The following is a 24,622-nucleotide window of genomic DNA, read 5'->3' as shown; positions in this document are numbered from 1 at the left end:
GGCCAAACAAAACAACACACGGGCTTGCTTCCATTATTATAATATAAAACTTTAAAAACATATTGGATGCAATTAGAAAAGCATCCCATCTTATTATTTTCTGTTTAATATTATTTAAAAGGAACCTCTTAGGACTGTGACCTATATAGCTCACCCTTTTGGCCCATGTGTGCATCCCTTGAGCAGGTTAATAAACATTTGAGCGTGTGTATACAAGCATTTAAACATATTTGCACCAGTAAACACACGTTCCGCTGTACTACCAGATAAATGGAACCTGAATTACTAATTTAACTCTGAAATACTGAGTGCTTCGTTGTGCGCGAAATGGGGCCATTATCAGAATGAAAACATTCATGGACACGTGACTACATAATACGTGTATAGCAGGATAGATAGGTATATATATCTACATATGAATCATTTCTTAGTCAAATAGGAAAGCTCATATTTTTTTCAGTAAATAAATTGCAAACGAGATTACCAAAAAATAGCAGAAAATATTTTCTGTTTTGTAGAAAATCTGGTTTTGAGCCTATATAATTACAGGGACGGAACTTTCCCTTGTCGGTGTGGATTCATTTAGAAGCAACAACAATCAGTGTTTTTGTTTTGTTTTTCTGTTTAAAAATGTTAGTGTAGTGAAAACATATTAGGAGATCGAAAGGGGAATTCTAGACTGGAAATTTCCCAAGCTTCGACATTTTAAAACTTATATATTAAACGTTGGACATACAACTACAACCCCATGTTCTGTTGCATATTGTTCAAAATTATCTAAGGTACGTTGTATGTCCAAAATCTGTTTATTTTCTAGTTTTAAATTTTTGTCATGTTAAGGTCGAAGCAGGCTCAACTGCGACTCAACTAATGGACCTGAGGTCGTGTAAAAAAACCCACCCAAAAAACGTCAATTAATATAATGGGTCAGTGTGCATAAGCCGTTTTGTGAATCTGCTCCATTGCGCAACATGTGACACACGAAAGTATTTGCACACGGTGTTGTAATTGCTTGGCAACAGTAACACTGCGATGCACACAGGTGAAACATTGCACACGTACCGTCTATATTGCCATTGAGTATAAATAGGGCGTCACCTTCCTTAGGAACATAACCAACGCAACATTTGCCACCTGTTCCACGTCGATTTTTAGAAGAATTTTGTCTGATTTAAGATGTCGTCGTCTGCAGGTAAGATATTGTTGCACATTGTATTATCAGTTAAAGTATTACACAGTTAAGGTCATGGAAAGATATGCACCTCGCGTTGAGTTAACAAATGACACTTGATAAATATATATATACTAATCACAGAATGCTGGATAGGTATCGATGCCACGCCCCTGGACGTATAAGATATACCAATGGTACTATATACATACAATAAATATGATATACACAAACTGTAGATTATTATTATGTTTATTACATTTTTTTCATTGTTATTAAGCTGGTCTATCTGTCACCACAACGATCTTAAAATCTAACTCAGGGTGTATTGTATAAAAACACATTCTATTTAGCGATATTTCCTAATCATTCTGACCTATTTTGCAAATTAATAGGGTTGACGTCATTAATAAGAACTTCACGGCTAACGGGTTTCCTAAATTCTGATATATCAGCAAGAACTATAAATTCATATATCCCATTTAATTGTGATTTCTCTCGTGTGTGCCTTGACTGACCACCAACTGTCCCGACAGTTTCACATAACTAACCAGGTACTGTAATGAGACTCTGTTTCGCGCAAACAATCGTCTGGATTAGGATTTGTGGACGGCGTCGGAATAGAAAACATTACTATATTTATTGACTAATTGAGGTTTGCTACTTTTTTTTTCTTTTTCTAAAAGTTAGACTTATAAAATTGTGTGCGTGGATTTTAGGTACGACTGTGACGTGCTCTGGTGAACGGTGTACAACTGGCCCAGAATGTACCTGTGGAGGTCCGAGCAACTGCAAATGTCCCAATGATTGCAACTGTCCGAAGTGTGCTCCTAAATGCAAATGTTTTGGTAAGTTTCACTATTTTAGTTATTCATTTTGATATCGGATGCCAAAGTAAATCAATCTAAAACATTTGTAAGTTAAATTTATGCAATTTATCATAGGATTTTTTTAAAGTAAAAACAGTTTAGAATGTCTAGCAAGCATTAGGAGCCACTATATGTAATTGTTATGGAAATAATACATTCCGTTTGTCCTATTGTAGGTGAGTGCACTTGTAACATAGGGTGCACCGGACCAGCCAATTGTACCTGCGACCGCAGCTGCCCTTGCAAAAATTAACCAGCCTTCTTTGTGTGTTGTCATTCTCAATTTTTAGCTGCTCTGTCTCTCTGTCACTGTCCCTGCCATTCTGTCTCTCTGTCTCTCTGTCATTGTCACTGTCACTGTTACTCTGTCTCTCTGTCACTGTCACTGTCACTCTGTCTCTCTGTCTCTCGGTCTCTCTGTCACTCTGTCTCCCTGTCACTCTGTCACTCGGTCTCTCTGTCACTCTGTCTCTCTGTCTCTTTGTCACTCGGTCTCTCTGTCACTCTGTCTCCCTGTCACTCTGTCACTCGGTCTCTCTGTCACTCTGTCTCCCTGTCACTCTGTCTCTCTATCACTCTGTCTCTCTGTCACTGTCACTGTCACTCTGTCTCTCTGTCACTCGGTCTCTCTGTCACTCTGTCTCCCTGTCACTCTGTCTCTCTTTCACTCTGTCTCTCTGTCACTGTCACTGTCACTCTGTCTCTCTGTCACTCGGTCTCTCTGTCACTCTGTCTCCCTGTCACTCTGTCACTCTGTCTCTCTATCACTCTGTCTCTCTGTCACTCTGTCTCTCTGTCTCTCTGTCACTCTGTCTCCCTGTCTCTGTCTCTTAAAATACATCTGCTTCGAATACAAGAAATATAGATACAAACTGTATAACAAATATGATTGTGGTTTATTAATTTAGATTAAGTCGGATTATTATATTTAGATTTCGGAAAAAATATGTTATTCAACATTTGATGTTGACCACACTGTTGTAAAAATATAATAAACAAAACTTAATTATTATTCCTTCTTTGGTTTATTTGTGTAAACCCAAGGGTGCCACGTGCACTGTATACGATAGAATGTCGACTTATAAGAAGTGTAGAGTAGTCATACGAATTTGTCGTCTCCAGACAAAAAAAATCAGACAAGGATGATCTAGTTATTTATCATGTGTCGTGAGCAGCTGTATATATTTTATTAAGCAATAGGCAAAAATGCCTTTGTGCATTACATAATAACAATCCACATAGGTGGTACAGGTGGAGTGGAACATGAACATGGACAAAGAAATATTTTTGTAATTGGTATAATACACATACGTGCAGCGACAGGTGCGAGGACTTGTTTTCAATCTACCCATATTTAGGCAACCAGATATCCATTACCACGTGTTTCATAGCAATCGAGAAATTACATATTGTTTGTATAATGTTAAAAGTTTGTACCTAAAAACCGTTGTGTTACATATGTGATCGATGGGAGATAACTATTGATGCCATGTGCGTAACAAAAATATAAAATTTAGGATAAAGTTGCCAGAAACACGTACAGAATAAATACCCAGTCGTCCAGAGTTAATTATTAAAAAGTATATTATTTCTGATCTCGTTTGCCTTGAAAACATAACTTGCTAGATTTCTTACAATTGCAACATTAGATGATGTAATTAAATCCACAAATCTTTCCCTAGTATCTTCTTGGAATGAACGGTGTTCTTACCTCAGAAACCTGATTACATTCAATAATGAAATGATACTCATCTTCTAAAACATCACAAAATATACATTTTCTCATCTCATACGGTATTACAATAGGTCTATGTCATCGCCCTACCTCTACACTGAGGCACACCGGTGTGATGATACTCTTAGCCTTGTCAATGCTATTCTAAATTTATGTACATTTACGATATCCAGATACTCTTTATATTCGAAAATGTCATCCAATTGTATATAAAACCTAGCCCGAGACGACTCAGCCAGCTCAGCATTCCAGTTTTGTACAAAAACATCGCTCACTCTTGTTTTAAACAGACACATAAACATATTTATAGTGCCAACAGCCTGCAGATTCCAGACATTACCGAAACCATGTTTAAAAAGCACGGTTTTTACTAAGCTTGCCCAATCATTAACATTGTGCATCTCACATTGATCATATAAAACATTGTAAACAGATTGCACTAAATTATTTGCATTTCCACATACAATTTTTAGCCAGTACTTAATAATTCTACTATATCTCAAGAACCTTAAAGGCATTCTACCGAGTTCCCCATACACAAAATTATTCTGCGTTGTTGATTTAACCCCCAATAACCTTTTACAAAACTTCAGATGTAATCTCTCAATAGCCATAGCAGTATGAAAACCCCACACCTCACATCCATAACATAAAATGGGACTGACAAGTTTATCAAATAAAGAACACATATGCTTTGGAGTCAATCCAACAAACATTCTTGTCCATTTTTCTAATTGAAATAATGCCTTGGAGCCTTGTTCCGCTGATGTCTTTTGAGTTTCAGAAAAAGCACCTCCAGCTGTGAATACAACACCTAAGTACGAATACTTGCTGACCACCACAATCTCTTGGTTACCAAGAAAAAAATGTGAAGATTCACTTAGCCTTCCTCCCCTACGAAACACCATGATTTTAGTTTACCCACATTTACTTTCATTTTCCATCTCTCACAGTAATCATACAAAACATCTAAACCTTTTTGCAAACCAAAAGCAGTATCTGAGAGTATTGTGATATCATCTGCATACAAAAGAAGGAAAACTTTAAGTAGATTTATCGACACTCCCTCAAAACCTTTGTCAACTAATTCACTCTCCAAATCATTAATATACATTGCAAATAAAAAGGGTGACAGACTTTCGCCTTGCCTTACCCCCGTAGTGCAAATGAACTCATCTGATACTTCATTATTTACTTTAACTCTAGACCTAACAGTACTATACATAGACTTGATAATGTCCAACATATTTCCTCGGACGCCCAACTTGATCAACTTACACCATAAATTGTCCCTGATCACATAATCAAAGGCCTTGGAGAAGTCTATAAAAGTACAAAATAATTGTGTATTAGAGTTAATAAAATGGGAAATTAAGCCATGTAGGATAAAAATATTGTCAACCGTACTATGGTTAGATCTGAAGCCTGCTTGGGCATCAACATATACCTTGTGTTCCTCCGCCCAGGCGGTAAGTCTATTATTTAGAGTTTTTGTAAACAATTTTCCTACTACACTCAACAGAGTTATCCCCTAAAGTTTTCAACGTCTGAAAAATAAACCCATCAGACCATGACTCTGTAAAAATGACAGATTTGAATATTTTGTTAAACAGCTTGTGAAGATAAGGCAATAAAAACTCTTTACCATTTATCAAAAACTCATTAATAATCAAGTCAGGACCAGAACTCTTACCATTTTTTAACTGCTTTATGCCCTTTTCGATTTCCTCAATTTAAATGTCAACATTCAAGCACTGAAACACCACTTGCATATGGTTATTTTCATATCTCGCATTAAAATCAATTATATCCTCATCTGGTGTAAAAAATGGATCCACTGGGTTATTAACAATTGAAAAAAACACCATTTAAATTCGCTTGCGTTTATCTTTACTGCTGTGATTTTACCTGTTGACCTCTTTAATATTTTCCAATATTCTTTACCATTTCTTTCATTAGCAACTAATACTTTACTAGTATTTTCCTGATCATAGCTAATACGACATTTTCTTGCCTCATTCTTAAAAATGTTTCTGGCCCTCACCATGTTAATTCTAGTGGATTCAGACTCTTTTGCTCTATAAATATCCAACGTTTCAAAAAATAATCTGCGCTTTTCTTCACATACCTTGTTGTATCAAGGAATAAACCAGGCGCGTAGCTAGCCCCTTTACCGTGTGTAAGCCCGACATGGGGTTGCGGAACGCTACGCGCTTCGAGCCTCGCGCTTCGGGGTGGGGNCTTCCCCCTCCCTTTTTAAGACCCCCTCCCTTTAAGGGGGGTCTGGGGGGTCTCCACCATGAAAAAATGTTTTCTAGAACGCCCAGGAGCCATTTCCCACGTCCTGATGTCTGTTTTCTCGTTTTAATCCGCTAGAAAAAAGTCCTATTTTTTGTATATATATATACCTATGTACGTGGATCCAGTGTAATTCTGAAGATTAACCGTCGGTATTGCTTTGTACACCCTCCATACATACATTGTCTGGTTTTTACCTAAGTTATGTATACTATATATTCAAAACTTAAACTCCACTTTATAGTATCAGCAAGAAAAAAAACCGTCATGAAAACCTATACTTGTCAAAATCATGTGCAAGCCCGGGCTTATTGGCTTACATGGTAGCTACGCGCCTGTAAACCGTCTTTGTTGACAATGATTAACATTTGATACTCCTGTACTGTATTTTGCCATAATAGGATCTGCAGATGCAGATAATGCCTCATTCAACAATTCCGACGCTCTATTAACAGATTCTTCATTATGATCCTCGTTCTCCATTGAATTATCAAGTTCATTAAAACGCACCAGAGAATTAACCTGTAGATTTTGTAAAAATGTGACCCCAAGTTCTGGTTTCCATGTAAACTTTTTAAATTTCACATTACCATTATTAACAAGATCACCCTCCTCAGGCTTAGTTAAATTTGTCAAGAGAGAGAGAAATTGATATATGATCACTGTACAAATTAGGTTCTCCAACAACAGACGAATATGATGTACAGAGGAAAGACGCGTTTCAGGTACATCGCAAGCGGAATATAATTATTATAAAAATGAGAAGAAGAAAACCCACTATGATTCATTCATTCGTCCATTTAATTATTTGCGTATAACACAACAACAATAATTTACCCATACTTGTTTCGAACTCGCCTTACTTGTCTTTTGAGGTATTCGACTGAAAATATGATACGATTTACATACATGTAAGCATCATACTGCGTCATTAACTCCGATTTTGATTTTTGATAATGTTTTTTATTGCAAACCATTTGTTACATTAAGTATAGGAAACACGATTAAAGAAACATACACTCGTTAACAGCAAACATGAGTTCAATATAATACACGATAACAAGAAGGGATAAAAAAAGAGGGAGCAGAGAATTACAAAATACGCAAGGCTCATCGCACAATGTGTGAGCGAAGATGGCGTACGTCGCTGTTCCCTGTCGGTACTTGGTATAGAGAGTGCACGGCACAGAACACAAGCTAACATATTTTGGGATATTTTGGATGTGGTAATATATATATTTATTCACCCTTGGAGTGAATTAGCCAATTCAAACACACAAAAACAAAACAAGGAATGCACGAGTCCGGCCGTAGTAGTAGGGTTATCAATACATGTAGGTAAAGATGACCATGGCAACGTCATGCTGGGTGTACTGGCTATATAATCTCAACAACTAAACTCTACTACAACGGCCGGACTCGTGTATTCCTTATGTAACCCGTATACTGTGTAACACAGAACTTCACTCAACGCTTTGCACGCACGTTGGTGATCATAATTCCCGTGGGTGTGCTTTTTTTATCGGAATTGTGATGATTTCAAAATATTTCCTTGTATAGGTTTTACATAAAATAGGAATTTGTCAACAGGCAAAGCCTATAAAATTCCTCTCTTTAAAAGACAAAAACAATTCATTTATCTCATACCTGTTGAATCTTGTTATAGTAATACAAGCAATTTTGAGATAATGAAATACAACATTCTGTATTGCACATGTGCAATACACTAGCCGGAACTACTTTTTATGGGAATCCCCTTGTCATGGCGAACTGAAAAGTTCCAGGTATTTTCAAAAAATATCAAAGTTTATAAACTCTTTGTATCGATCTCTACCAAACACGGAAGGCATGTGATAAAAGCAAGACCACACACTTGTGTTTTTCTAACGAATCAGAAAGCACTCATTTATTGCGCGGACGTATATATTCACTCGAGCGCTCCGCGAACTCGTGGATATATATTCGTCCGCGCAATACACTCATGCTTTCTGATTCGTGCTTACTGTTGGCACACCGAAATCGCCTATTTTGGCAAAAATGATATTTTAATTTTCTGTGTTACTATTGGCGTATGCCTGAATTGATTCTTACATATGAGTGGGTCATCTCTTGTAATAAAATCTTAAAAACAATGTAATATTTGATACAGTTCGATGTATTCTAATATTAACTAGCTGTTACTAAGTTGTATTGCTAAGTGTTACTAAGTTGTATTGCTAAGTGTTACTAAGTTCTATTGCTAAGTGTTACTAAGTTGTATTGCTAAGTGTTACTAAGTTATATTGCTTAGTGTTACTAAGTTGTATTGCTAAGTGTTACTAAGTTATATTGCTAAGTGTTACTAAGTTCTATTGCTAAGTGTTACTAAGTTCTATTGTTAAGTGTTGTTAAGTTCTATGGCTAAGTGTTGTTAAGTTCTATGGCTAAGTGTTACTAAGTTCTATGACTAAGTGTTATTAAGTTCTATGGTTAAGAAAAAAAATTGGACCCTTTTATTGCTAAAAAACATAAAATAATTGTGAAATGCACTAATGTAACGGTTCCTGACATGGAGCATGTATATTTTATAGTTAAAGTGTCAGGGTGTTTATGTGTTTAATTAATGAATAGATAAATTGCCATATTCAATACAATATTAGCAGATTACATAGTTTTGTTTTGTTTTTTGTTTCGTCCATTACGCCCTCACCTGGACCCGCCCCTGACTGACTGTACATTGTGACGAATACAGAATGGGACTGTAGCGTCATACAATGGTGGAGTATAACAGTCCATTGTGACGATTAGGGAATGGGACTGTGCATTGTGACGATTACAGGACGGGACTGTACATTGTTACGAATACAGAATGGACGGGACCCTAGGGTGGGATGAACAGTTATTGTCTTTCGTAATGAATACTGGAAATTAGATGACCGGCGTGGCGGAGAAATTACTTGTCTTTGATTACTAGAACTGTATCCATAACCAAAATATCCAACATAAAGTTTTGCTTACAATGATATTATGTTTACATAGGACACGCACCCTCCCAGGCTAGATGTAACTGACTGTAGGCCTCAAATGTGAATTTCAGAGAATACCTTTCCAAGAAAGTCAGAATTTAATTTTTATCCACACATACATGTACCACTATTTTAAGATATATGACAGATGATATCAAAAGGTAACCTCTCATTTTTCAGAGGAACAATTTACACATAAAGGTTTCCCTATCCAAGGAGTTGATAACACACAAAGGGGAATGCAACCTCCCTTTTTCAAGAGCTCTTGAGTGTTAGCAGGGTAGTACCTGGATAGTCTGGACACTCAGAGATACACCTTTACTCAAAAGACAATATAAGGTAGCCTTCCTGCTTATGAAAAGATATAAATGCGTAACTAAAAGACATTCGAAAATCTGAAAAGGCCAAATCGATAAAACTAGGGCAATACATGAACAAAGGAAAGAGTTACATAAAGACCCTTGAAGAGGTACATCATTGACCACACCTGCCATGAAAAGGTACATCATTGACCACACCTGCCATGAAAAGGTACATCATTGACCACACCTGCCATGAAAAGGTACATCATTGACCACACCTGCCATGAAAAGGTACATCATTGACCACACCTGCCATGAAAAGGTACATCATTGACCACACCTGCCATGAAAAGGTACATCATTGACCACACCTGCCATGAAAAGGTACATCATTGACCACACCTGCCATGAAAAGGTACATCATTGACCACACCTGCCATGAAAAGGTACATCATTGACCACACCTGCCATGAAAAGGTACATCATTGACCACACCTGCCATGAAAAGGTACATCATTGACCACACCTGCCATGAAAAGGTACATCATTGACCACACCTGCCATGAAAAGGTACATCATTGACCACACCTGCCATGAAAAGGTACATCATTGACCACACCTGCCATGAAAAGGTACATCATTGACCACACCTGCCATGAAAAGGTACATCATTGACCACACCTGCCATGAAAAGGTACATCATTGACCACACCTGCCATGAAAAGGTACATCATTGACCACACCTGCCATGAAAAGGTACATCATTGACCACACCTGCCATGAAAAGGTACATCATTGACCACACCTGCCATGAAAAGGTACATCATTGACCACACCTGCCATGAAAAGGTACATCATTGACCACACCTGCCATGAAAAGGTACATCATTGACCACACCTGCCATGAAAAGGTACATCATTGACCACACCTGCCATGAAAAGGTACATCATTGACCACACCTGCCATGCAAATCTATGACAAATCAAAGTTCAACTTTAACAGGATACTCTAAAACGTTCAATATACTGAACATTATTTAGAGGCGTCAGAGAGATCGGTTTAATAAAAACAAGTACTTTTTTTTTTTTTTTTTTAGAACTATAAGGTAATACTATGTCACCATACCGAGAACTGGGTTAGGGACAGCAACACATAAATGCACACTACATGAATAATAATTAATATGGCAATCTAAAAAAACTTTTCTTCTAGTCTTCATCCACCTCCATCACTGGAAACCCAGTTTTGTAAGCTTGTCTTCAGCAGTCGACATTTATATATAGACGGAACTTATGGTGTTTGGAACTAGCTGATGGATAGGTTTTACGTCCGCTTCACTACCGAGTAGTTCTATGGAACTAGCTCTTGAATATCAAATTAACAGCGACATGTAATTATACTGCAGGTTTGGTGCAGGGATGTTACTAGCAAGAAAGGAAAAGCAATGTACACAACCGGTTAACCTAACTGATATAGGCTGGTCGTGCTGTCTTGAGCACAGGGACCTGATAATTTGTTACGGCTATATTTGGACCTAAACTAAGGTGTCTAGCGTAATTTTTACATGTTTTAGGGGTTAAATCAACTTTCGGTAAAATAGACACCCCTAGTGATCATATAAATATAGGTGCTCCTGTGCATGTGCATGGTCTTGAGTCCTTTTAATAATACACATATTGTTTCATTTTTCTTAGTTTTTTGTTCATCATTGTTATTGTAATTCTAACGTATTATCAACTAAATATTTTGAATCGAATAGCTCGTTAGCAAGAAATGTATTGGGTGCTAAAAACTCGGTCTTTGGTTCTTATCGTCGATATTATCGCGTGCGGTCAACGGTGCAAGGGAAATAACTCTACCGACTCCTGAAATTGTTATCGGAATCACCCATTCATCGTGAAACATGGTGGTAAAAATGCATTATATAGCAGTAGCATATAAATGAAATTGTATCACCAATGGAACCTCAGGTTTTATTTATGTGGTAAAATTCGGTGCTTTATTTTCAACGGCAAGTGCCGAAAGTTTCCGATTTCGGTTACACCGTAAAATATCATGTGACAAATCTAGAGGAGACATGATCATGTGACCATCCAAAATGGTAGACGTAAACATCCCGCTACTGTTTTCGATACTGTTTGTGCACATTGCTGTTGTTTCTACTATCATTCCGAAAGCATATACCATGCATGTGAAGCATAAACACACGAACGTAAGAATATTTGATACGTTTGGAGTGTCAGTGAAGCAGGCGAAATCAAGCAAATGTGTGGGTAAATTTCCTCCAACACTGGCAACAGCGCATCCGATAAGTACGTGGTCGGCAACAGTTGGAAAGGCAAACTTAGCTTTTTATAAAGCCAACTCTAAGCATTTAGGGTCGAAGACAAGAACATTGAATGACGGAGAAATCATTGATTATAAACCAGGCACCCCAGCGTCGCCTTTTATCATCTGGGGACTCTATGGAAAGGTTGTTTATCCTAGTCAAACATTTGCAAATTCTTCAATGATTGTTCACGTATTCGATCCACAGTCGGGTTTTCTTGAATGTATGTGGACATCGGACGAAGGATTGAAGCCCATAGTCAATTTCACAGCTTTGAACTCGATACATTTTGTTTTTATCCCCAAATCAGCTGGGATACATGATGTTTATGGGGCCATGTGGATGAGGGACCGTATCCTCCAAACAATGACAAGAGAGGCCAGTATGTAAGTTGTCTATAAATGTGTAGAGGCAGCTACTGACCATTTGTTTTTCTATATATGTTGTAGACATGGATTTGATCAACTCATGTAGATATGTCTAGGTTTAATCCCTCATTTCAACCCTGATATCCCTCCAAAAATATGCTGGGGAAATAAAAAAAATATTTAAACTATGAAAAAAGGCCTCTGTAATCCAATGGGTTTTCATTTTGTGACTAAATAATTTTGTAATTGTCTTATACCATGTACTTAATGAAAAGTTAATTTTCTCAGATCAATGATTTTGATATTTGGAACTTGGAAATATTGTTAGCTTAGCATTATTATAAAGTTTTTCTCTAATTTTACCCCTCAGTGTGTAGATGTACATACATGTATACAGAGGTATATGATAAGACAATTGCTGAAAGTGGTCTATTTTTCATTGTGTTATGTTGCTTCCACAAAATACAAATATGTATCCTTACACTCTGAATGACAGTGAATGAACAGTTATTAGAATTCTTGAGATTTAATTTTATGGTCAACTTTTGTGAAAAAATTGTACTTTACACTCATAATATGTACCTTCATTGCAATCGCTTGTTTCTACAGGAGTAGTACAGACGTCTCAGTTGTGATGAAGAGGATCCATTTTTCTGTTGTTCCACTAGACAAACTTGGCAATTGGATCCCAGACGCATTGAGCCAGTGGCATTGTGTTGACCATCTTTGTGGCTACGACCAGGTTGTCGTCCGATCTGACGGTAATAACTAAAGTGAACTAACTACCACTGTATAAACAGGTGTTTGACTGACAGATTGGCTTTTTGTTTATAAATATGATGTTTTACAATGACTATTTTATTTAAAAAGAACACATGATGTATTGGATGAACAGGAGGAACATTCCTGAGATTTGTGAATTTCCAATCTTATTAAAATAAAATGTTCTACAATGTAATTCTGAGTCCTGTTTGAAGAAGCATAATGAAAACATCAGTGGAATTAATGTCCATGCAGTCTTACATGTAAATGAGCCAATTTAATTATGTATGTTTATTCAAAGAAGCTTCTCTTTCTGTTAAAGCATCACCATTTCCTGTTGTCAGTAAGAGATTGGATGCCAGATATGACTGGTTGCCAAGTCCACAGAGTGTGTTTGGAAACAAGACAGTGTCATTGGTTAGAGCTGAGACTGGCTGTAACAGTGTGGAGGCTGTCAATGGATCCATAGCTCTTGTTGCTTCGGGAAAATGTTCCTTTTTCCAAAAGGTAAATATATATTCAGTGTTTTTTCTTTTTTTAAGCAACCATGTGTATGGGGTGCCTTAGTAGTATTATTTAAGGAAGAATTTCAAAATTTAGAAGGGGGTGGGGGAAGGTGATATACATTATCCCAACCCTATCCTCTTGAAAAATATGTACAGTCATAGTTTGTCTCTTGTTATTTAACTAAGAAAAAATATAAGAATATTGATCATTTGCGATTTCCTCACCTTTTGAAAAATATTATGTAAAATGATGAGATAATTAACTGTATTTTCCCTTTTATTTTAGGTTCAAACAATGCAGAGATCAGGGGCCATTGGCGTTGTTGTGTTTGCTAATAAAACTGAAAGTATACAGGAGTTGTCCTGCAATGGTGGTCAGTGTAATACCCCATTGTCTATACCAGCTACAATGGTGGAGTATAACAGTGTATATACTGGGTAGGTGTGTAACATCCCCTACTGTAGCACCTTATGCTTATACCAGACAATGGTGGAGTATAACATTATATATACTGGAGAGGTGTGTAACATCCCCTACTGTAGTACTGTATGCTTATACCAGATAATATTGGAGTATATCTATACCGTAGTATATAAAGTAGGTATAGATATACTCCAATATTATCTGGTATAAGCATACAGTACTACAGTAGGGGATGTTACACACCTCTCCCGTATATACACTGTTATACTCCACCATTGTCTGGTATAAGCACACGGTACTACAGTAGGGGATGTTACACGACTCTCCAGTATATACACTGTTATACTCCACCATTGTCTGGTATAAGCACACGGTACTACAGTAGGGGATGTTACACGACTCTCCAGTATATACACTGTTATACTCCACCATTGTCTGGTATAAGCATACGGTACTACAGTAGGGGATGTTACACACCTCTCCAGTATATATACTGGAGAGGTGTGTAACATCCCCTACTGTAGTACTGTATGCTTATACCAGATAATATTGGAGTATATCTATACCGTAGTATATAAAGTAGGTAGGCATGGTGTCCATCTTGTCTGTATGTCCACACTGTCGTTTCCAGAGATTTTCTCAGAATCCAAAAGACTATTCTGTTTGAAATTTGATGTGGTGATACTCTGTTATATGAAGATGTGTAATAAGTGTTTTAAAGTTTTAAAAGTCAAAGTTAACGTCACTGTTACTAAAAATATTGAACATTGGGGGTACAGTCAGGCACACTGTTGGCTCTTTTTGACCTGTCATTGGTTCAAGTAAATTTTAGTCACCATCATTTATTTTCATTGTTCAGATATATTTGAGGTAACAAATTGCTTGTATCTTTTTCCATAGAACTGAGAAGCTTAACATCAGTTTCCAAAATACTCCATCTGAGAATTTTTTCCTGGCGATAAACCAGGCAGGGTCACTGGCGGAAGTGGGCTGGTTCCTGTATCCATCGATGGACTTTCTGGTGTGGCAGGCTCAGTGGTAAGTATATAGTAACAGGATGGAAACATGTGACACTCGGGCTAATATATACAGTACATCCTTCTGGCAAAACTTTCCACTTGAAACTTACCTGTCCTTAATTGTTTCATATAGGAATTTGGCCAAACTTTTTTTGTTAACGGTTACCTATTTAATAATACTTTTCACATAAACTCACATAACAACACATTATGTATCTTTTATTAACGTTGGACATAAATAAATTTGTTGATCGTCATTTGTCTTAGAGTTCCGTGTACCAAGGGAAATAATCCAAGATGGCGATCTCTCAGAATCGTTGATCTTTTCCTGAAAAAAACTTGAAATTTTCTATACCTGTGTATTTTACGCACCCACCACTTTAGGTATTAAATTTCTGAAAAATAGTGCGCAAATTACATGGGGTTTTACGGTATTATAAATTATGACTCATCTATTTATGTTTGCTTTCAGGTCTTGATTTAATCTAATTTTAGCTGAATATCTATTTGTATGGTGATACATCCTGCTACTAGGAGTTTGAAATTATACTTACAGTTCTCTTATCTCATGGGAACCGTCATAGTCAGAGCGTATACAGTAATTTCTCATAAAATCACAATTTTACACATGACTTTAAAACACGATTTCTTCCCCTTGGAAATGAAGATATGTTCATTGAGGAATATACATAAAATAGTAAAACCATCTGACCATTTAGTCACTTGCATTTGAGGACACTTTAACTGACTTGAGCATTGTATGATTGAATAGAGTATGGATTGTATATTTGACTAAAGAAGTGTGTTGTAGGTTTGAGTACAGAGATAAGCTGGACAAAAGATTACACACACCGGCTACCTCAGTCGAAATCTTCACAGAGCGGGTAATGCAAGGGAAAGACGGTGTTGTCGCTAACATCACATTGCCGGATTTAACAGGTAAATGATTCATGATGAATACAAACTTTCTGCATTGGATTCTGCCTGGATGTATATTAATTATTGTAATGTTAAAATTTGGCCTTTGTGTTTAATTGTTTCATTAGTGTAGATGGATTGTTTCACTATTTTGGACTTATTGTTTTCCAGAAAATATTCAGATGAATCAAATTTGTGACTAAATATAATGAAGGTAATTTCGATGAATTATTTGGTTTCAGAATATTTTTGTCATTAAACAAGAATTTTTGACATTGAGCAGCACCTGCCTTATTCCAGATATTTTTCTGTACAGATTTGCAAAAGTTTTCCAAGATGGAGTTGGACATGTCCCTCTCATGTCCAGGTACCATGGATACAGACTGTCCTCACTGGGATCACACCATCAACCTGTATGTTTGCTGTGACCCAGGGTCACCGCTCTGCGGTATGGAGCTGGGACGCTGGATAAGTGCCTTCAGACGGTACAACACTATCAAAACTATGTTTTCTCTGTGTTGGTGGTTGGGGGACATATTGTCATGATTTGGTTTTTGATTAACATCGTTATCTTAGTACGATCATGCCATACTTAATGCTTAATATAGCTTTTAAAAGTTAGTAGGTCAAATGTCTCATAATCAGTTGATAAGAAAAAAACAAATTTGGTTTTCAGACAAGAAGCTATGTACTCTTTGTTTGTGACTTGTGTGAATATACAGTGTAATCTATTACTGTATTAACTACACTCCTGATTTTGTTTTGTGGTTTTTGGAATGACACTCTCTGGATGTTGCAACTGTTTGCTCCACAGGAGGATTGGCCGTTGGATGACAGATGTGTCCCCACTTCTTCCCCTCCTCACAAGCTCTACTTGTGTGTTTAACATGAAGACAGAGCCGTGGGCAATGCCTTGGAAGCCATCATTAAATTTAAGATTTTCTCAACCTCGGGCATCAGGTATGATGTAAAAGGTTTTACATCTTAATGAAATTTACACTTTACATGTTTAATGGGATTTAATACTTACATCTTAATGAAATTTACAACTTACATGTTTAATGGGATTTAATACTTACATCTTAATGGAATTTACACCTTACATGTTTAATAGGATTTTATACTTACAACTTAAGGGAATTTATACCTTACATGTTTAATGGGATTTAATATTTACATCTTAATGGAATGTATACCTTATATGTTTAATGGGATTTAATACTTACATCTTAATGGAATTTACACCTTACATGTTTAATAGGATTTTATACTTACAACTTAAGGGAATTTATACCTTACATGTTTAATGGGATTTAATACATATACTGACAGTGAAGCATTTGAATGTCCAAATTGGTTATGTAGAAATTTTGTAGATATTTATATGGTCATAAGGCTGAACGTTTGTCAGGAAGAATGCACAAGTTACAAATACACAACATTATAAGAAGGCTGGAACATTAGTAATCTACAAGTAATCTATTGATTATTGTGAATCATATAGTTACTGAAAGATCAGATTTTACAGGAAGAAAATGAGTATTTTGTCACTTGCATGGCTTGATGAATGGAAGTGAGCCAGTGCAAATGAAGTGAATGGTGAAAAATGTCATGTAAATTAGCAAGAGATTCACTTTCCTTCATCAGGCCATATATAAACAGTCCTAAATATTATTGGAATTTTTATTTCTTTAACATTGTTTCAGAGGTACATATATATATATTTGTTATTTGTAGGTGAACTGTATCCTGAGAAGGTCACAGTGCTGTATGAACCTGGAGCCACCTTTGATAAAACTTACAACTCGCATTTCAAGCCATACATGTTTACAGTACCAGATGATATTAAAAAGGTAAAATACACAGTATCCTCTCTTTATAAGACACTAACTAATCCATATACAGTTACATGCTTACATGTCTTTATATAGAACTTTTTCTACTCCACACGATAACATCATAACCTGTCCTTATCAATCACTGTATAATGCAGCAATCTGTATAAACCAAACATTTAGCTAGGTTAGACACTACTGATTCCTTGGAGAACAGGTGTAATATGACAAGTAAGTTTTTCCTAACAGTGTTGGTCCTGTAGTGATTAGCTATTGTGTTACCTAATTTATGCAACAATAAGCCCATGACTGGTAATAAGCCCACCCATATCTATAGCAGTTTAGAAGAAATGCAAACAAATGGTTTATTCATTTCCCCATAATAAGCCCACCCCCTACTTTGAGTCAGAGTTTATTTATTGCCCTGTAATAAGCCCACCCCCTACTTTGAGTCAGAGTTAATTCATTGCCCTGTAATAAGCCTACCCCCTACTTTGAGTCAGTTAATTCATTGCCCTGTAATAAGCCCACCCCCTACTTTGAGTCAGAGTTGATTCATTGCCCTATAACAAGCCCACCCCCTACTTTGAGTCAGAGTTTATTCATTGCCCTGTAATAAACCCACCCCCTACTTTGAGTCAGAGGTTATTCATTGCCCTGTAATAAGCCCACCCCCTACTTTGAGTCAGAGTTTATGTGTTGGCCCCCTTGGCTTATTGCAGGATAAATATAGCTCCTTATTTACACAGTGTTGCCTTTCTGTGTAACAAATAATTACAAGTTATGAGTCAGTGCTCTATTATCCATTATTAACATGAAATAATTGTTGATTTGAATTAATGAACAATAACATTTCCAAGACATAATTCATCTTTTGAAGATTTAAATTTCTAGTAAGTGCATTTTCTGAACTATTCTCAGGAATTTAAAATAGGTAATTGCAGTATAAATGTGACATCTATGTCAGTTTATCCTAGATATATATAGTTTCTACATATTGTGTTTTGTTGTGTTTTAAGGTGGAGATATTTGCTGTAATCACTGGACATGGCAGTGATGAAAATGGATGTGGAGAATTTTGTGTGACCTCTCATCATTTTAAAGTCAACAGCCACATAAACAATATAACTTTTAGTAATGCGGGTAATGTTGTTATATGTCTTACAGTTTTTGTGTGTTGATTTGGCTAATTCTGAAAGTGTTTAACAGTGAATTAATGGTACATATAACTAGTTGACATAGAATTAAAAAAGTATAGCACACTTTATCTAAATGAAACAGCTCCCCCTTTCTATTGATATCTGTTTATGTACATGTATGTACCCCTTATTGTTGACTCTTATTTATATGTTAAGATATCCCCTGTTGACACATGTTTATGTGTAAAGATATCCCCTGTTGACACATGTTTATGTGTAAAGATATCCCATCTGTTGACACATGTTTATGTGTAAAGATATCCCCTATTGACACATGTTTATGTGTAAAGATATCCCCTATTGACACATGTTTATGTGTAAAGATATCCCCTGTTGACTCATGTTTATGTGTAAAGATATCCCCTGTTGACGCATGTTTATGTGTAAAGATATCCCCTGTTGACTCATGTTTATGTGTAAAGATATCCCCTGTTGACACACGTTTATGCATTAAGATATCCCATCTGTTGACACATGTTTATGTGTAAAGATATCCCCTATTGACACATGTTTATGTGTAAAGATATCCCATCTGTTGACACATGTTTATGTGTAAAGATATCCCCTGTTGACACATGTTTATGTGTAAAGATATCCCATCTGTTGACACATGTTTATGCATTAAGATATCCCATCTGTTGACACATGTTTATATGAAATAATTCCCCCTATTGACACATGTTTGTATGTGAAGATATTGTCTGTTGATACATGCTTACGTGTGTATAGATACCCCCTGTTTACACATGTTTATGTATGTATTGATTTCCCATCTGTTGGCATATGCTTATGTGTGTATTAAAATTCCATGTTGAAACGTATTATGTGTGAAAATATCCTCGGTTGACATATGTTTATATGTGTATAGATTCCTCCTGTTGACACATGCTTATGTGTTTATAGATATCCCCTGTTGACACATGTTTATGTGTTTATAGATATCCCCTGTTTTCACATGTTTATGTGTAAAGCTATCCCCTGTTGACACATGTTTATGGGTTAAGATATCCCCTTTGACACATGTTTATGGGTTTATAGATATCCCCTGTTGCCACATGTTTATGTGTTTTGATATCACATCTGTTGTCACATGTTTATGTGTTATAGATATCCCTTGTTGACACATGTTTATGTGTTAATAGATATCCCATGCTGACACATGTTAATGTGTTTATAGATATCTCATGTTGACACATGTTTATGTGTTTAAAGATATCCCCTGTTGACACATGTTTATAGATATCCCCTGTTGACACATGTTTATGTGTTTTGATATCACATCTGTTGCCACATGTTTATGTGTTATAGATATCCCTTGTTGACACATGTTTATGTGTTAATAGATATCCCATGCTGACACATGTTAATGTGTTTATAGATATCTCATGTTGACACATGTTTATGTGTTTAAAGATATCCCCTGTTGACACATGTTTATAGATATCCCCTGTTGACACATGTTTATGTGTTTTGATATCACATCTGTTGCCACATGTTTATGTGTTATAGATATCCCTTGTTGACACATGTTTATGTGTTAATAGATATCCCATGCTGACACATGTTAATGTGTTTATAGATATCTCATGTTGACACATGTTTATGTGTTTAAAGATATCCCCTGTTGACACATGTTTATGTGTTTATAGATTTCCCCTGTTGACACATGTTTATGTGTTTATAGATATCCCCTGTTGACACATGTTTATGTGTAAGATATCCCCTGTTGACACATGTTTATGTGTTTATAGATATCCCATGTTGACACATGTTTATGTGTTTAAAGATATCCCCTGTTAACACATGTTTATGTGTTTAAAGATATCCCCTGTTGACACATGTTTCTGTGTAAGATATCCCCTGTTGACACATGTTTATGTGTCAGATATCCCCTGTTGACACATGTTTCTGTGTAAGATATCCCCTGTTGACACATGTTTCTGTGTAAGATATCCCCTGTTGACACATGTTTACGTGTTTATAGATATCCCATGTTGACACATGTTTATGTGTTTATAGAAATCCCCTGTTGACACATGTTTATGTGTCAGATATCCCCTGTTGACACATGTTTCTGTGTAAGATATCCCCTGTTGACACATGTTTACGTGTTTATAGATATCCCATGTTGACACATGCTTATGTGTTTAAAGATATCCCCTGTTAACACATGTTTATGTGTTTAAAGATATCCCCTGTTAACACATGTTTATGTGTTTAAAGATATCCCCTGTTAACACATGTTTATGTGTTTCAAGATATCCCCTGTTGACACATGTTTCTGTGTAAGATATCCCCTGTTGACACATGTTTCTGTGTAAGATATCCCCTGTTGACACATGTTTACGTGTTTATAGATATCCCATGTTGACACATGTTTATGTGTTTATAGATATTCCCTGTTAACACATGTTTGTGTGTTTATAGATATCCCCTGTTGACACATGTTTATGTGTTTATAGATATCACCTGTTGACACATGTTTATGTGTTTATAGATATCCCCTGTTAACACATGTTTGTGTGTTTATAGATATCCCCTGTTGACACATGTTTATGTGTTTTAAGATATCCCCTGTTGACACATGTTTATGTGTTTATAGATATCCCCTGTTGACACATGTTTATGTGTTTAGAGATATCCCCTGTTGACACATGTTTATGTGTTTATAGATATCCCCTGTTGACACATGTTTATGTGTTTATAGATATCCCCTGTTGACACATGTTTATGTGTTTTAAGATATCCCCTGTTGACACATGTTTATGTGTTTATAGATATCCCCTGTTGACACATGTTTATGTGTTTTAAGATATCCCCTGTTGACACATGTTTATGTGTTTATAGATATCCCCTGTTGACACATGTTTATGTGTTTTAAGATATCCCCTGTTGACACATGTTTATGTGTTTATAAATATCCCCTGTTGACACATGTTTATGTGTTAAGATATCTCCTGTTGACACATGTTTATGTGTTTATAGATATCCCATGTTGACACATGTTTATGTGCTTAAAGATATCCCCTGTTGACACATGATTATATGTTTATAGATATCCCCTGTTGACACATGTTTATGTGTTTAAAGATATCCCCTGTTGACATATGTTTATGATATCCCCTGTTGACACATAGTTATGTGTTTAGAGAACCCCTCTGTTGACATGTGTTTTAGTGTTTAGACACTTTCTATTGATGCATGTTTATATATATAAATATCCCCTTTGTTGTATTTGTGTATGTAGGTACTCCTCTTGGATGTGCAGATCGAGTGCCGTATGGAGTGGAGCCAAACGAGCATGGTACCTGGCTTTATGGCCGAAATGGCTGGTGTGATGGACAGAACGTGTTGCCATGGGTGATTGATGTCACAGACCAGCTCGCGTCACCAGGGACAGATAACTCTTTGTCTTATTTTGGATGGTACAATGGGACAGACCCCAACCCCAAACACAGCCCTGGAATCATCATCATGTACTCCTATTTGGTGTATTATAGGGAACTGTAAATTACTTCAGTGTTTTTGTTAATGTTTACTTTGAAATATTTTTGTAGCACTGAAAGATCTTTTGAAACAAATCATAGAATTGAAAATATGTTATGATTATCACTCAAAATAAACATGTCTGTATTCCTAAGATAAATATAATTCAAGTAATTTTTAAATATTTCTTTCCTTTATTTATTTTTTATTGTCAAAATTATTTTATTTTAAGTTTGTATGTGTTTTGTTCTGCATTTGCATGTATCTTTTTTCTGATTTAAATTGCATTTATTCAACCTTTTAAGTTTTAAGGATGAAGTTTGTGTTACACTGTCTTGTGTACAATATAAGTGAGCACTGTGCTGACTAAGTGAGGTGCAAAGCTATAAGATTATAATGAAAATTACCTCCCTTCATCAGACTATGCAAATATAATTTTTTCTTATTAAATCTCTGATGCGTTTCATTGCAAGCAACCAAATCATTCAACTCATAATATATTTACAATTACACATTTGTAACAAACAGTAGTTACATTAACATACAAAATATAAATTAACATACAATATTTACATTAACTTAGTGTAAATACATCAACATAAAGTAAATTTACTGTAGTTACAATAACATTTCACTCTTTCTGTCTGTTTGTTTTTTTCCTTTACAACATGATCTCATTAAAGACTTTGATGAGTATTTTGAAGTTTAATAAAAACAAATTCAGCTTGTGATCTCTAAAATTACTGTAAGTGTGAAAAATTACAAAGTTATAATGTCAGAATGAGGAGCGCATGCCACACCTTCCTCCTCTGGTGTTGAAGAAAGCTAGAAGTGCAAGTTATGTGGATATGAAGCCTGAAAAAGTTAATAGGTACAGGTATACAATAATAGGTGCATGTATACAACAATAGGTACATGTATACAATAATAGGTACATGTATACAGCAATAGGTACATGTATACAGCAATAGGTACAGGTATACAGCAATAGGTACAGGTATACAATAATAGGTACATGTATACAGCAATAGGTATAGGTATACAGCAATAGGTACAGGTATACAATAATAGGTACAGGTATACAGCAATAGGTACATGTATACAGCAATAGGTACATGTATACAACAATAGGTACATGTATACAATAATAGGTACAGTTATACAATAATAGGTACATGTATACAATAATAAGTACATGTATACAGCAATAGGTACATGTATACAGCAATAGGTACATGTATACAATAATAGGTACATGTATACAATAATAGGTACATGTATACAACAATAGGTACAGGTATACAGCAATAGGTACATGTATACAATAATAGGTACAGGTATACAATAATAGGTACATGTATACAGCAATAGGTACAGGTATACAGCAATAGGTACAGGTATACAATAATAGGTACATGTATACAATAATAGGTACAGGTATACAATAATAGGTACAGATATACAGCAATAGGTACATGTATACAGGAATAGATACATGTATACAGCAATAGGTACATGTATACAACAATAGGTACATGTATACAATAATAGGTACAGGTATACAATAATAGGTACATGTATACAGCAATAGGTACATGTATACAGCAATAGATACATGTATACAAAAATAGGTACATGTATACAATAATACTATCATCTAATGTTAAGTTGGTACAATTAATGAGGAATTTTATTATATTCGTGGTCATCAAAGTTCTGGCAAAGTTAAATACCCAGTGAATATTAATACCATGACTTAAAGTCCCTGTGAATTTATTGTTAAAATATAGAAAAATTCTGTTTACCCGTTTACTGCCAAATAATGGAGATGAAAAATTCAATATCCCCTTTTTTTTTTTTTTTTTTAATTTTATTTCACAGAACACATGTAAAATAAATCCCATCACCCACAAGCAGAATAACCCTTGGCAGTGTGATATTTTTTATCTTGCCATCTAGTTCTGATCGAGACAACGGTGAAATATTAGCTCAGTATAATTAAACAACTACACTGTCTTCAGTTTTTTACTTACTTAATTCTACATATACATATTTTCTACATGTTTGCGTACTTAATCGCACATATTTATGTAATTTATTTAATATTCATACGTTCTTTTTATATGTAAAATCTATTTTTGAATCATATAATCATTTGGAGGGTATGTACGTGAACTGATATCCATAAACATGTTAATATACTGTAATATGATGTAGGATACAAGCAGAACATTCTATTTTGAAGCTAACTATATATCCGTCACTCTTGGCCTATGTATTTTGAATCTCCTGATGTATTACTGCAGTTTCTTTAGAAATCTTCTGTGTTGTTGACAAAACTTGTCTCAGCTGAACTGCATAAAACAATATTATTATAGGCTGCTGTTGTTACTCT

The 24,622-nt window shown here is 35.6% G+C and overlaps 1 protein-coding gene and 1 long non-coding RNA gene across 2 annotated transcripts; both read left to right on the top strand.

Moving 5' to 3' along the window:
- Nucleotides 1-1,101: 1,101 nt before the first annotated feature.
- LOC110448956 lies at nucleotides 1,102-2,387 on the top strand. The gene is made up of 3 exons (XR_002462801.1): nucleotides 1,102-1,192; nucleotides 1,891-2,019; nucleotides 2,217-2,387. It is a non-coding gene; the product is annotated as an uncharacterized LOC110448956 (long non-coding RNA).
- A 9,037-nt stretch (nucleotides 2,388-11,424) lies between these two features.
- LOC110448965 lies at nucleotides 11,425-22,781 on the top strand. The gene is made up of 11 exons (XM_021495502.1): nucleotides 11,425-12,096; nucleotides 12,688-12,839; nucleotides 13,163-13,347; nucleotides 13,633-13,784; nucleotides 14,671-14,808; nucleotides 15,601-15,728; nucleotides 16,024-16,192; nucleotides 16,522-16,667; nucleotides 17,445-17,560; nucleotides 18,562-18,685; nucleotides 21,989-22,781. The coding sequence occupies exons 1-11, from the start codon at nucleotides 11,480-11,482 to the stop codon at nucleotides 22,249-22,251; spliced, it is 2,190 nt and encodes a 729-aa protein (XP_021351177.1). The 5' UTR covers nucleotides 11,425-11,479; the 3' UTR covers nucleotides 22,252-22,781.
- Nucleotides 22,782-24,622: the final 1,841 nt, after the last annotated feature.

This window comes from Mizuhopecten yessoensis, unplaced genomic scaffold, assembly GCF_002113885.1.
Source record: "Mizuhopecten yessoensis strain PY_sf001 unplaced genomic scaffold, ASM211388v2 scaffold4403, whole genome shotgun sequence".
NCBI lineage: Eukaryota > Metazoa > Mollusca > Bivalvia > Pectinida > Pectinidae > Mizuhopecten > Mizuhopecten yessoensis.
This window is presented reverse-complemented; position numbering and strand designations above follow the sequence as displayed.

Bases quoted from the DNA above. Each gene is read 5' to 3' on its own strand.
- LOC110448965 (XM_021495502.1), top strand. From the start codon at position 11,480: ATGGTAGACGTAAACATCCCGCTACTGTTTTCGATACTGTTTGTGCAC. The intron at 12,097-12,687 runs GTAAGTTGTCTA...TTGTTTCTACAG, and splicing joins ATGACAAGAGAGGCCAGTAT to GAGTAGTACAGACGTCTCAG. The intron at 17,561-18,561 runs GTAAAATACACA...TTGTGTTTTAAG, and splicing joins TACCAGATGATATTAAAAAG to GTGGAGATATTTGCTGTAAT.